This window comes from Vollenhovia emeryi, unplaced genomic scaffold (genome assembly GCF_000949405.1).
Source record: "Vollenhovia emeryi isolate VEMERY1.0 unplaced genomic scaffold, V.emery_V1.0 DF939137.1, whole genome shotgun sequence".
NCBI lineage: Eukaryota > Metazoa > Arthropoda > Insecta > Hymenoptera > Formicidae > Vollenhovia > Vollenhovia emeryi.
Genome location: NW_011967229.1, coordinates 1,295,605 through 1,308,926, shown reverse-complemented (window position 1 = coordinate 1,308,926; position 13,322 = coordinate 1,295,605). Strand labels below are relative to the sequence as shown.

General features: G+C 35.1%; 1 protein-coding gene across 1 annotated transcript in view; it reads right to left on the bottom strand.

Annotated features, from left to right (window-relative positions):
* Positions 1-1,228: 1,228 nt before the first annotated feature.
* The window catches only part of LOC105567460 (multidrug resistance-associated protein 4-like), a 12,445-nt gene continuing 351 nt past the window's right edge, over positions 1,229-13,322 (bottom strand). Inside the window, exons 2-17 of the mRNA XM_012022353.1 lie at positions 11,129-11,239; positions 10,237-10,402; positions 9,089-9,319; positions 8,675-8,806; positions 8,152-8,343; positions 7,701-8,009; positions 7,057-7,587; positions 5,891-6,196; positions 5,465-5,650; positions 4,654-5,146; positions 3,895-4,125; positions 3,481-3,720; positions 2,978-3,240; positions 2,471-2,910; positions 2,103-2,232; positions 1,229-1,561 (exon numbers count right to left, since the gene is read on the bottom strand). Coding sequence (XP_011877743.1) covers positions 1,352-1,561; positions 2,103-2,232; positions 2,471-2,910; positions 2,978-3,240; positions 3,481-3,720; positions 3,895-4,125; positions 4,654-5,146; positions 5,465-5,650; positions 5,891-6,196; positions 7,057-7,587; positions 7,701-8,009; positions 8,152-8,343; positions 8,675-8,806; positions 9,089-9,319; positions 10,237-10,402; positions 11,129-11,239 — 4,171 coding nt within the window. The 3' untranslated portion in view covers positions 1,229-1,351. The remainder of the gene's footprint in view (positions 1,562-2,102; positions 2,233-2,470; positions 2,911-2,977; positions 3,241-3,480; positions 3,721-3,894; positions 4,126-4,653; positions 5,147-5,464; positions 5,651-5,890; positions 6,197-7,056; positions 7,588-7,700; positions 8,010-8,151; positions 8,344-8,674; positions 8,807-9,088; positions 9,320-10,236; positions 10,403-11,128; positions 11,240-13,322) is intronic.

Sequence of the window (13,322 nt, the reverse complement as noted above, 5' to 3'; positions counted from 1 at the left end):
TTACGTACTTTCAAGATGCGTCTCGCATGAATACATGCATAGTCACACGCATCTTTGTATTTTCGCGGTCGGTTTTCGCGGTCGGTTTTCGCGATCGGGTTTTCAGGAAAAATTTTCAATTAATTATTTAATTTTATCCATATTATAAATTTTAATTTATCGAGGAATATGATTAAAATTACTTTAACGCGAAGTAAATGTTATTCTGTATCTACTTGAATTTCGAATTCAAAGATCAAGTTACGAAGAGATGGTCAATATTTTTGAACAAATAACGGAAGTAAAAATAAATTTGATTCGTATATACAGTAAAGTTTTTTTAATTAATATTCTTCTTTAATTAACCTCTCGTGGTCGTGCATTTTGCGATACGATCGACACTCGTATATTCGAACCGTACGAAATATTTGTCGGTGACGATAACCGACTATGGAAGGAGTTTTCTTCCTTCCTGATCTCTGGTCAAAATGACCAGATTGTATGGCCGGGAGCAACGAAAGGTAGGTCCAATCTGGCCCACCGAAGGACTAAATACGACGAGGTATGTGGTCAATATTGGCCACTCTGATGGAGTACCTAAGTAAGGTGCTGTACGAAGTATACTTTGATTTCTTTTGATTCGTCACAATTCGGGTGGGTTATGCTTCTATATACATACATTCTCGCGTATGTGCGAGAGTGAAACCCCTATTAAATCTCGCGAGCACATTAAACTCCAAGTCAAACCTCTAAAAACTCGCGTCGGGGTTAATTAAAGATTTGTAGGTTCATTATGTTGAAACACGGGTAGGTAGAAAATGGATAGGTAAGTCTACAGATCGGAATACGGGTAGGTAGGAATTCGGACAGTCAAGGATAAAGGGACGTAATTCGATATTGTAAAAGATTAGATAACATAAATTAACGAAGTAACAGTAACTCTAATATAATAAGTACGTAAAAAGAATTTCGTATTATTGTACATATACCGAATATTTCATGTATAACGTGGAGAGAAATATTAATTATAGGTATTGTACAGATATTATATTTTCAAGTTTATAATGTCATTATTTCTTTTATAATATTGTATGTATTGTAAAGCAAATTATAAGAAACACGAAATAAATAATAAATAGGTGCCCCTTGCGTTACTTTAACTCATTTTTTCAAATGTTTTAATTAATAATTTAACATTATAATTCACATAACAGTAATATATTAAATTAACACATGAATGTATTCAACATTTAGTTAAAAAATTGTAATTGATATATTTTTAACAAAGAAATCAAATTTTCCACCTGTGTATATAATTCTAAATGTATACATTCTGCTTTTTTATAAGCAAAGAATAGCAGGGAAAGGAAATCTACAAAGCGGAGCTTTCTGTGATTGTGACATTCTTGCTCTCATTTTCAGTAGTTTGTTTTGACCATTCATGATGATCATTACGTTCCTCGCAAGCTTTTCTCGCCAGTCCCAAAAGATTTTCTGCCATCTGATTGCCCGTCTTTTGTAGCATTTGTGAGAAGTAACCGCTCGGTTTTTCGCGCAACAGCTCGTAAGGGCAACCGAATTCCTGTTGAGGTAACAATTTTTGATTATCAAAAATGCAACCCAGGAAATTCGAATCTTACAAGATTTTGTACAAAATCTTTTTAATCTTTGCATATACTATAACACTAATAGTTTCACAAAAAAATACGTTTTATCCACCGATTGAATCAACAACATCAACTTTGTAAAAACCACGTTAAGGTATAAAAGAGAATTTTTAAAAAATTTCACAATCTTGGATATATGTATTTCACATCATATTTTATTAACTTTATTTTTATTAAATGTCTTTTAAGCATTTTTTAATGCAAGAAACTGAAACATGAACGTATATTTTACAAAGTTACCTTTCTAAATATATTCTCATTTATTCGTGAACATCCTCTTTTCGAAAAATTTAAATCTGTCGTCAGAACAATTATTATAGAAACTCAAATTCTTCTGTATATGTATAATTAGGAAGATACAAACATTCTCTAGTTGCGTTTTTTAAATCATTATTTTTACTTACATCTAGATATACTTTTTCAACTTATGCGTTTCATAAAAACGATGAGACCTACCACGATGGAGCCGTTTTCCATCACAATAATCCGATCGCTGTCTATAATAGTATTTAAACGATGTGCTACCGTGATGACGGTGCATTCTTTAAACTCGTTCCTTATAGCATCCTGAATTAAAGCATCGGTGCTAAAAACAGAAATGCATATTTAAATCAAATTTAAATATATTAGGAATCGTTTACGATAGTATCTTATAGAAACATAATCTTTGTTAGAAATTAAATTAATTTTTTAATTTGGACGCTACTCTTCTTTTATATCATGAATTTACTCCAGAATAAATACTCGACCAATCAAAACCATTAGATTTTCACGAAACAACAATCAAGTACAACATATTGCTCTAGAAAATGGTATAAACTGACTGCATATCAATATTAGACGTAGCCTCGTCCAGAACTAGCAAGCGATTGTTCCTCAGGATAACCCTGGCCAGACATATGAGCTGCCTCTGGCCGCAGCTGAAATTACGTCCACCGGAAAAGACATCGTGGTCCAGTGCGATATCGTTCAGCTCGACTTGCCGAAGTACGTCCCACAGCTTCATGTCATCGTACTGACCGAACGGGTCCAGATTGTAGCGCAGACTCTCGGAAAAGAGCACCGGTTGCTGTGGTATAATGGAGATCTTGGAGCGTAATTCGCTCAGGCTTACCGTACTCGTGTCACGACCGTCGATCTTAATCTCGCCCTCCAAATATTCGTTGAATAGACGGAAAAGTGCTGAGATCAATGAGGACTTGCCAGCGCCAGTTCGTCCCACTACCCCAACTTTCCATCCCGGCTCGATGGATACGTTCAGATTCTGCGAAGCCACCGCGTGAAAAAAAACACAAAAAGTGTCCGTAAAAATGAACGATCGGTTAACTTACTTTCAAGACCGGTGGATCGTCCTGGTGGTACTTCAGACTGACGTTCTTCACGATCAATTGTCCTTGAGACGGCCATGAAGACGGTGGCGGACTATTCGAGGTGATTTGGACCTCCTGAGGAAGATTCGTATATTCGAGAATTCTTTCCACGCATGTCATCAGCGACATTGTCTCGGAGATCTGTCTTATGCCATATTGCAAAAGACCGGACATGGCCAGAACTTGTGATAACGCCAGACCTGCTATGCTTTCGCTTATTGCCTCTGCAGCAAGAAAATCAACAAAGAGACTTTAACAGCTCAAAGATTCGTTAAGATTATATAAACATATTTTCCGAAATGCTAATCGCACGCAAAAATAAAAACGAAGATACTGGAGTTTAAAAACTGAAAGGTTATTTTATTCCTCTAATTCGTTATAGCTTCCTGCACCTTAATGAAAAATCTTTCAAAAGAATATTCAATCTATAATAACTAGGAATGCTTGAATTAACCATAATTTACCATTTTCATTTATCAGTATTAAGGAGATGCAAATTATGACAAGGAACAGGCACACGACGCTGTCGGTAAAGAAACCAAAAGCTGATACAGTTATTAAGTAAAGGTAGGACGTGCTGCTTTGACGATCTTGCAACTTATGGAATTGTTTTTGCATCATTGTCTCGATTCCGGCGCCACTGCTTCTGATTGTTGGCAGACCATTCAGCGTGGCATTCACGTGCGTGAGTACCGGGCTTTTTGCTGAAAATGCAAACGCGAAGTGGAAAATTCATAGATCCTAGACACTGAGTAAAACCTTAAAAGTTCATGGTTGGAGGTAAATCTTAAACGGAAACTAAAAGTACAGGATATGCGTAAGTCACACGTAGCTTTTCTCACTTTTTTCTGATAACAAGTTACTCGGTCCATACATACTTATGCTTTCGAGACGCCTGACGTTCTGAGCGAATCTCATAAAGAATTTCGCTGCAAAGTATAATAAGACCGCCAGTACTGCTATCGGTATCAGTATCCATTGAATAAGTATCGCCTCCAAAATTATTACGGCACACAATGTGAATACCATTTGAATCGCTTCTAACGTCGTGAAGGGCAGCATCTCGTCTACAATGCCTACGTCCTTCGAAAATCTATTTAAAATTCTTCCTGAAACAAGAAAACCGGTAAATCTGAAAACGATTTAAGAGAAATCCGGAAATGGAAGATTATAGATTCAATAATTTAGACTTCTAAACAAATCGTCTTTCTTCATTTCTTCATGAAGAAATATATGAATTATTACGACCGCTCGATAAAATCAAACTCGATGAAAATATGTTTGTTTTCCTGTTTTCTGGATTAAAATATTTTTTAATATACATTATTATAATAAAATTGGGCAATGGATATGAAAAAAATAGTTTCTACCAACACGTTCAGTACAAATGGTGACATTATACGATAGAAACAATTAGTTCATAGGCGGTGACCCTATTGGTAAAACAAACTCTCATTGCATCTAAATTTCTAAATTATTAATGCCATCGAGAAGCAAGTAATGTTAATAGATAGCACTTGCATAGGTAGCAGAACGAGAGTGGTCCGTTCTGTCTACAAATGCTACATTACATCTTTATACTCTTTCATCGATGGGACAATATTTTTACATATCGGGATTTCGCGATTGTTGCTCACCGGAAGGATTATGGTGAAAGAAAGACATGCGTGCCTGCAGTAGATTAGAGAACATGGTGTTGTGCATGGTGCAGCTCGATTTCGTACACATTCTCATAAAGTGGAAGTTGCGGAACATCACGATAACAATGCAGACGGTGATGCAGAAGGTGTATACGTATATGGCATCCACAGTACTAAGCAGACCATCTGGGCCCAGTGTGAAGATCGACCCAAGGAAACTGTCGTTGTAAATGTTTGCGGACTGTTTAATGTCACTGGTGTTTCCGATACGCCTGGCATCCTCCAAAGTGACCCAAACTTTGACCCAGTAATCAGTCCCGCTGGAGAAAATCTGACCGAGGAGGAAGGCTAGCAGCAACATGAACAGGGTGAAATAGTTGCCGCCGTTATGCAGATATTCCTTATACGTCCTACCGGATATTCGACCGCGTGTCCTCGTTTCGGCTTCCTCCTGATTTGTCTCCACATAATCCGAATCATCTATATCGGACTGTTGAACGATGTCAATAACAATCTAATTAATTGATTGGCTTTCGCAATGAAGCCTAAGGAAGCTAGTCTCACTGAGATCATAAAGAATATTAAGCATATAATATATTTAAAAAACTAATAGATGCTTAAAATCCACTTAAGTTTTAGTTATAGTACACTCTGAGAATTATTTTACGTTGTTTCATTAGTTGTTGATTAGCAAGTGCAGCTAGCAATGAACATACTGTACAAATAACTTTTTCGAAAAATTGTTAGTAATTTAGATGGTCTATATGCCTTTTAATTTAAAAAACACGATCGATAATGATCATCTTACAATGATGGAACTTGTGGTCGATAATCCTGAGGCACGTCTCGTTATCGAGATTTTTTTTGCCGATGATTCCGAGCTTTTCTGTTCTTCCTTCTTCTGCGCTTCATGACTCAAATTGTCCAACATCTTAACGAAATCTAAATTTGATTGTACCAATGTGTTGTAACTTCCTTGCATCTTTACAGATCCCTTGAAAAACGGTTTTAGGGGATTTATTTAGATACACACAACACGCGCAAGCGCGCTTACTAATATAAATGGATTCAAAGTTGAAATTTGAAACACAAAATTAATAAAATAAAAATTAAAGCAAATTGAAATTTAAACGCCCATTGAATTAGGACCTAGGCAAGGTGGTGGCCAATAAATAGCTTAGTGAATCCATTAAAATTAAAGTATCGATAAAAAGATATTCTATGCGATATTCACTTGATCCAAGACGACGATGTGATCCGTGCGTTTCAGAAATTGCAACTGATGGGTAACAAGTATCCTCGTTTTACCTCGGAGATACTCAGTGATGCACTTCCGGTAAAGATGCCGGGAGACGCGAGAATCCACCGCGCTAAGCGGATCGTCGAACAGATACAGATCCGCCTGCCTGTAAACCGCCCTCGCGAGATTGACTCGCGCTCTTTGTCCTCCGGACAGGGATATACCTCTGTCGCCAACCATCGCCATGTCTCTTTGTGGAAACTGCTGGAAATCCTTTGTCAAGGCGCACACCTTCGTCACCTAAAACGTTTGTTAGTCAAATGCAAATGTCACTGACCACTTCACTCTATTCGAGTGAATATTTTACTTATTTACTATATATTATATAATAAGAGTGAAATTCTTCAGTTTTTGTCTTAAAGTAAAATAATTTAGTATGAATTGTTCCACTCTAAGGCAAAACTGAAGAATTTTACTCTTATTTTTAAAGTGAAGTTACTCCAAAATTTACTTAAAATACGATATTCTGCCACTAGATGGCCGCCGAACTCGCAAGTAAGGGACCCTGTCACGGGCTGGGATCGTTCTTCCGCGACATTCAACAGGATAAGCGAAAGTGTCACATAAAGTATAGGTTTTCAATATTGCTTGTGAATATTAGAAATATCAGAATACAGCCTCTATATGCGATGATCATGAACAAACAATAGCGAAGCTTTCCTACTTGAATTTTATACTGCTAACAATAATCAACTCAAGTAAAACATAGCACTCTTTTCAGAGTTGAAGAATCAATCCATTTAAAGAGTGAATAACGGCACTCTTTTAAAAAGTGAAATTGCATTTTAGTCGAACAGACAGTATTTTCATTATTTCTTCGAGTGAAATCTCACTCCAAAAATTTCGAGAGTAGACAGTTCGAATTTAAGAAATATTAGACTTACTTCTTTTATTTATGTGAAATTGTGTAAAGATAAGATATTCGGTAAAATTTGCAATACTCGATAAAGCATATCTTTTTCAGTTGGTTGTAAATCACTGACGATTTGCGTCTAATGTCGAGTGACTAAAGAATTTGAAAATTGTGTAAAGATACATAGAAATTTTAATATTAACATGCAATATTGGGGATACCTGAATAATGTAGGATATTTAAATACCTGGGTATATCTGACTTTATCGTAAGGCTGGCCAAACAGTATGTTGTCTCGCACTGTACCATTGAAGATCCAAGGATCCTGGCTCGCATAAGAGATGCGCAGATTCGGATTGCTCTTAAAGTAACCGTTGGACATCTTATCCCGAAAGCTATTCCTCGAAGAGTCTTGAGTGAGGATCACAGCACCAGCGCTGAGATCCAACTCGTTCAGCAGTAAGTACAGCACGGATGATTTGCCGGAGCCTACGGCGCCGACCACAGCGCATAACTGACCCGGCATGATCGTCATATTGATATTGCACAAAGTTGGCGGCAATTTGCTGCTGATCCAATTGGCATAAACGCGATGAAGCTTTACGCAAACCGGAAGATCAGATAATTCCTGAGGCTCGGAAGGCGCGACATTTTTATCTTTTGAAATGTATCTATCTGTCTCATTCTTTATATTAGTCACTTTGTTTAGTTTCTGAGATTTACACTGCAGCGTCTTCTCCGGGTGTCCCGTGTTAACTTCGTCCATCAGCAGTAGTTTCTATACAAATTAAGCGCATTATAATAATCGTAGAAGCAGTAGAATAAACTCAAAAATTATGGAACAATGTATCTAAAGATTCATGGCAGATTTGAAGTAATGTCATGACTTGCCTCTATTCGATTCAGAGACACTATCGATTGGCCCAGATTCATCAGCGCTAGTGGAAAATACGTAGAAGTTGTGACTCTAAGTATACTGAAGTATACGAATACTTCAAAGGCCAGTGATGCTGTCAAATTGTTTCCCATTAGGACAAATGTTATCAGGGTGATGTAGATGACCAGTCGTTGTGACACGAATGAGACGGCGAGGTACATGCCGCGTACGTACGAAGATAGTTTAATCTTCTTAATTTCGAGCTTTCTGATCGACGACACGATCTTGCTGAAAGGTTTCTCCCAGACGTACATCTTCATTATCTGAAAGAAAAGTTATGATTTTGCTTTGTTTCAAAATTGTTGCCTTGACATTTAGCATTCGAATTCAGCATTGAAATTTGACACTCGTATGCTAGCGTCTTTTTTCATCATCGGTCGTTTAAGAACATCCGATTAAATATACCTGTATCCCGGCTACGAGTTCGCTTATTAGCTGCACTCTTCGGTCAGTCAGTAACATGATTTTGACTTTGATTTTGTAATTTATCCAGCTGAAGATCCCTTGCACCATTAGGGCAATGGTCAGTTGCAACCCTACGCCGACAAGAGTCGAAATACCTATCTTTTGCCACATTAAACTTGTTATGATCACGACCTACAATAGAAAACTTAGCCAATCTCGACAGATAGTTAAAGACAAATAGTTAAACAACAATACAAAGGTAAGAAAAAAAGGAGAAGATCCTATATCTTCACAGTCTGCAATTAATGGAGTTATAAGATACGTGGATGCACACAAATACATATGGATGTACTTTCTACGAACTGGATTATAACCATGAAATGATATACATGTCACCAATCTAAGACAATATAAGTTAATTTAAACGATTTTAGTGACAAGAGAGGAAAAATGCTAACGATTTGTAATTATTTCGGAATATTTTGGGAGTGCATGCGAATATTTTCACAAAATGAAGAATTACCTGAATAGGCATGATCCATATGAAATTCAGAAACCGCATTACCATATCGAAGCAATTAACGTCATTGCCTAGAAGATTCATAATCTGTCCAATATCAATTTCGTTCATAGATGCTTTGTTTAATCGTAATAACTGCAACAGTTTTAAAAATGATAAAAGTTATAATACAACATAATTTAAGAAAAAACTACATTAAATGAACAACATTTGGTTCGCTAGAGATTTTTCTATGTTTTTTTTCCTAATTAAATGTCAAACATAAGTTAGCAAATAATATTGCGAAACTTCAACGGAAACCTCATGGATGGTTTACTACTGATTATCTTTCTAGTTTCATATATTAAAAGACATATATATATATATATTAAAAACTTTAAATATTTAAAGATAAATATTTAACTTCATCAACATTACCTTCTTGTAGATGAGAGAGCTGCAAGAGATGCGTATCCTTATGCCGATCTGCTGCGAAAACGCTAGCGCATGATGATTTATTAGAACGGAGATAAAAAGAAGTATAGTCAAGGAGCTTATGTAGATCACTGCATCGTTTATCGTTGTCTTATAACTTGTGGTTGAATTTGTGACGAAATAGCTGATAACCCAGCTCTGAAAGATTGGTATCACCGCTAGTATGACGCAAAACTGAAAGTAGGAACAATGAAATTTAATAATTAATCTCATAAATTTAATGTAATCTATCTGATATCTAAGAAAAAGCAGAAGAATAAAGGAAAAAAAAGAAGAAGGGTAGCGAGACAGTGAGAGGGGAGAGAGAGAGCGAGCGAGAGAGTGAGGAGGGGTGAGAGGAGGGGAGAGAGAGACAGAGAGAAGATCTCAAACCTAACTGAATTAATCAATTATTTCCTTCTTTATTTCCTTCTTTATTTCCTTCTTTACTGTTAGTTGGTCATAACGAAAAACAGGCAACGCAAATACTTTTTCTATCAGTTCTCTTACAATTAGTAGAATATTTTTGTAATGCCTCTCTTTATCACAAATACAGGGTGGTATGTAATACCCGCATCTACGCTTATTGTGGGATAGAGTGGACTAGACTAAATCGAAAAGTCCTGTACCACTTTGCAGGTTTTGCAAAAGTTAATGAGTTATTAATTATTAAAAATCGCTGTCTTAGGCCGGCCCACTGCCCAATTCAAACGTTCAGCGAGATCGATCGATCGTTATTAGGCGCGCAGAGAGTTGTAACGATCGATCGATCTCGCCGCAAGTTTGAATTGGGCAGTGGGCCGGCCTAAGGCAGCGAGTTTTAATAATTAATAACTCGTTAACTATTGCAAAACCGGCAAAGTGGTACAGGACTTTTCGACTTACAATTAGTCTAGTCCACTCTATCCCACAATAAGCGTTGATGCGGGTATTACATAACACCCTGTATATTTGGTGATATCAGTAATACAATATATACGCGGTGGGCCATTTTAATCCGTACACGGTAAGATCTCCTCAGGTATACATACAAAATACCATATAACACTAATAATATGTATTTTTTATTAAATATATATGATATTTTTTCTCAAAACTATCAATATACATACTTCGATGAATAAGTAGATTCCGTTTATGGAATACGGCAACCAAAATGCTTTGTAAATCGCCTTGTACAATCTCGGACGGACATCCTTTTTTAGTAACACCACTTGCCCGTTCTTACTCATGGTATAGTCCAGATTCTTTAGTTTGTCTAGTTCGCGACTCCAATACCTAGATGAAAAAATATGGCGTGTGTTAACTTTGCACCCCAACATTAAAATTTTGTAGCTCTGGCTGGAGTCCCGTTTTTTTTTAAGAGCTTAAGAGTTCCTAATTGTTTATAAAAAGGGTTCCGCTGATTAACGATCAGAAATTTAAATTTTAAAAATCGGCTGCCAACTTCTTATTGAAATTTGAGTTCGAACAGTTCTGAATGGTCTAATAGCTTCATTTTGAAAGGATGGGCAATATGTAACTAACTGATTTATAAATTGTAGATATGAGAGTAAGACAAAGATAAAAAGTATATTAAACCATTTATAATAAATCAACACATTAAAATTAATTTTTATTGATAGAAATAGATAAAAAAGTTAAAAAATTGGAGAAGAAAAAACGCTTATTAGTAAGATATGTTACAAATCGTAACTTAATAATCGAATCATAAATAATATTTACGCCGTATGTAGGTGCATTAGCTGATTTATTACTAAAATTTCTTAACTTTACGTTTTTCCGTGTTACGCTTAAAAGGCTATAAAAAATGTTGCCTTCGCAAAATAGAACAAATGTCAGAAGTGTATTGTACGTATCATAAATTGCACTTGTATTTTTAAAATAATTATTCAGATTCAATTACTATCCTGTGCACAGTAGAACTGTTACAAGTGTCATTATTATATAATACGTTCGTACTTTAACGTCTGTCTGTTTGTCTTGAACGTAGGCGATACTCACTTTTCGAGATGATCGGTCAGTTTTTCAGACTCATCAGCTTTTATTGGACGATAGATATCAGATTCCTCCAAATTACTTGTACTACTTTTTATAAACAATTTTCGCAACCACCTGTGCACATCGCAAATAATCAGCATACTTCGTCATTGTAGTCCAAAGATTTTATAAACTTATTATATTAATATTACACTGTTTTCTAACTTTCTGTATGCCTGCTTGAACTTTTTGTTCTCGCTTGCACTAGACCAATTATAATTTACTTTTAAGGGGCGTTCGGAGAGCGCACTTTTAGCGCTAAAAGCGTCTTCTATCTTTTTTCGACATTTAGTAAGTGACGAAGATAAACTGATGCTTTCAGCGCTAATAGCGTCTTGCCGAACGCAGCCTAAGTGCAGCCCAGTATAGGAATAAGAAATAAACCTTTTTTTTCTGGCAATTCGTACGTTATTTTTCATGATCAATTAGTTTCTTTTTAATCGTTATATTCTCAAATAAAAAATTACGATTTGCGAATAAGTTATTCGTTATTTTTTATCTGTTATTCATAAAATAAATTTGTCCGACACTGCAATGGTGTGAATGTATTAAATATATAATAATTTAACACAAAAAGACTCAAATATGTAAGGACACAGTTACATATATTAATTGTGTTAATTATGGCAAGTGGTAGCCCATACAGCCTAGAAAGTTAAAACAATGTTGAATCTAGGTTAATTTTTGTACATTTATTCTTCTTTATGTTACTGCGTTAAACGTTAAAACAATATTTAACAAATTACTATTTATTGATATTCTAACAGATACTTAAAAATGTATAAATATTAATATTTTTGCAACGGTTTGGAATTTTCTGATCTAAGATCGGATTATTGCAATAAAGGAATAATCCAGTTACAGCACTGAAAACTTCCAACAGTTGTAAAAAATCATTCTGCTAAACGCGACCACTGCTGTTAACTCAATATAATTTAACAATGGTTTCTAAATATTGAATCGTAACGTTTATAAAACATTACAATTCAGCGGACATTAGACGTTTTTATAATATATTTTCAACGTTAAAACTATATTTTATACCATTCTAGCAATATTGCAATGTTGTAATGGAACGTTTTTGAGGTGGTGAGTCAACATTTGTGTGTTATATGGGTAGTTAGTTTGAAAAAAAATGACAAAGGCGTAAATTGCAAGTCAATTATTTTAAATAGCAAGATAAATTATCTGTAACTTTCCATTTCCTAAGCCCACTTTACACGATCTATAATTCGCGACAGAATTCAAGATAGAATTCTATTTTATAATTGCATATATTAAATTGGCATATGTTTGTAGATTAGGCTAGTGTAGGTTATAACATTTACATATGGATGAGATCCGTTTTCCCTGCCGATTGGACACAAATACTCGCAGCAATCAATGGTTAAGGTTTTTCATTAGACCAGATACAATTAATCAATCACGCATTTTCATGCACTACACATATTTGATGCATCTTTTCTATTTACAAAATTGGAGCATTATAATTATAATTCTGATTGTTCAAATGTTTTCTGTATTACACGATACATAAAAATTTTTAAATGGAATTCTGTCTCGAATTCTGTTGCGAATTATAGATCGTGTAAAGTGGGCTTTACAATGAAATATGAAACGTACAACTTTCAAGGTCTGTTTAAAAAGTTTTAGAATTTTTCTTTAAAACATTTAAGGGTATATCGAATTATGAATTCAAAGTTTCGACATAATCGAAAACATCAAGAAAAATTCGCGGACAAACTTATGCGAGTGCTAAAACGAATACCAGAAATGCTTCCAATGGAAATGGTCTTAGCAGTGGCGTATTAGAAAAAGAACATATTTCAAAGAAGGCAGGGCTGAATAAATTGTAACTAAAATAAATTAAAGTAAAAATTATAAATGACAAAATTTGATAAACTTTGAACGGATTCCTGGGAAAAAAATTCAAATAAAAAAATTGATACCTGACAAGCAAAATATTCTTCATTATAAAAAAAGAAAATTTCATTTTTAAAACATGATGATCTTCCTTTCTCGAAACAGTACAATTTAGTTTTCAAGCAAAAAATCTAAACTTAAGAAAACTCTTCTTTCTAAAAATTAAACTTTGTTGTAGGAAGCAAAGACATTTCTTTCTCTCTTCACTTTCTTTCTTTTTCCGTCTACACTAATT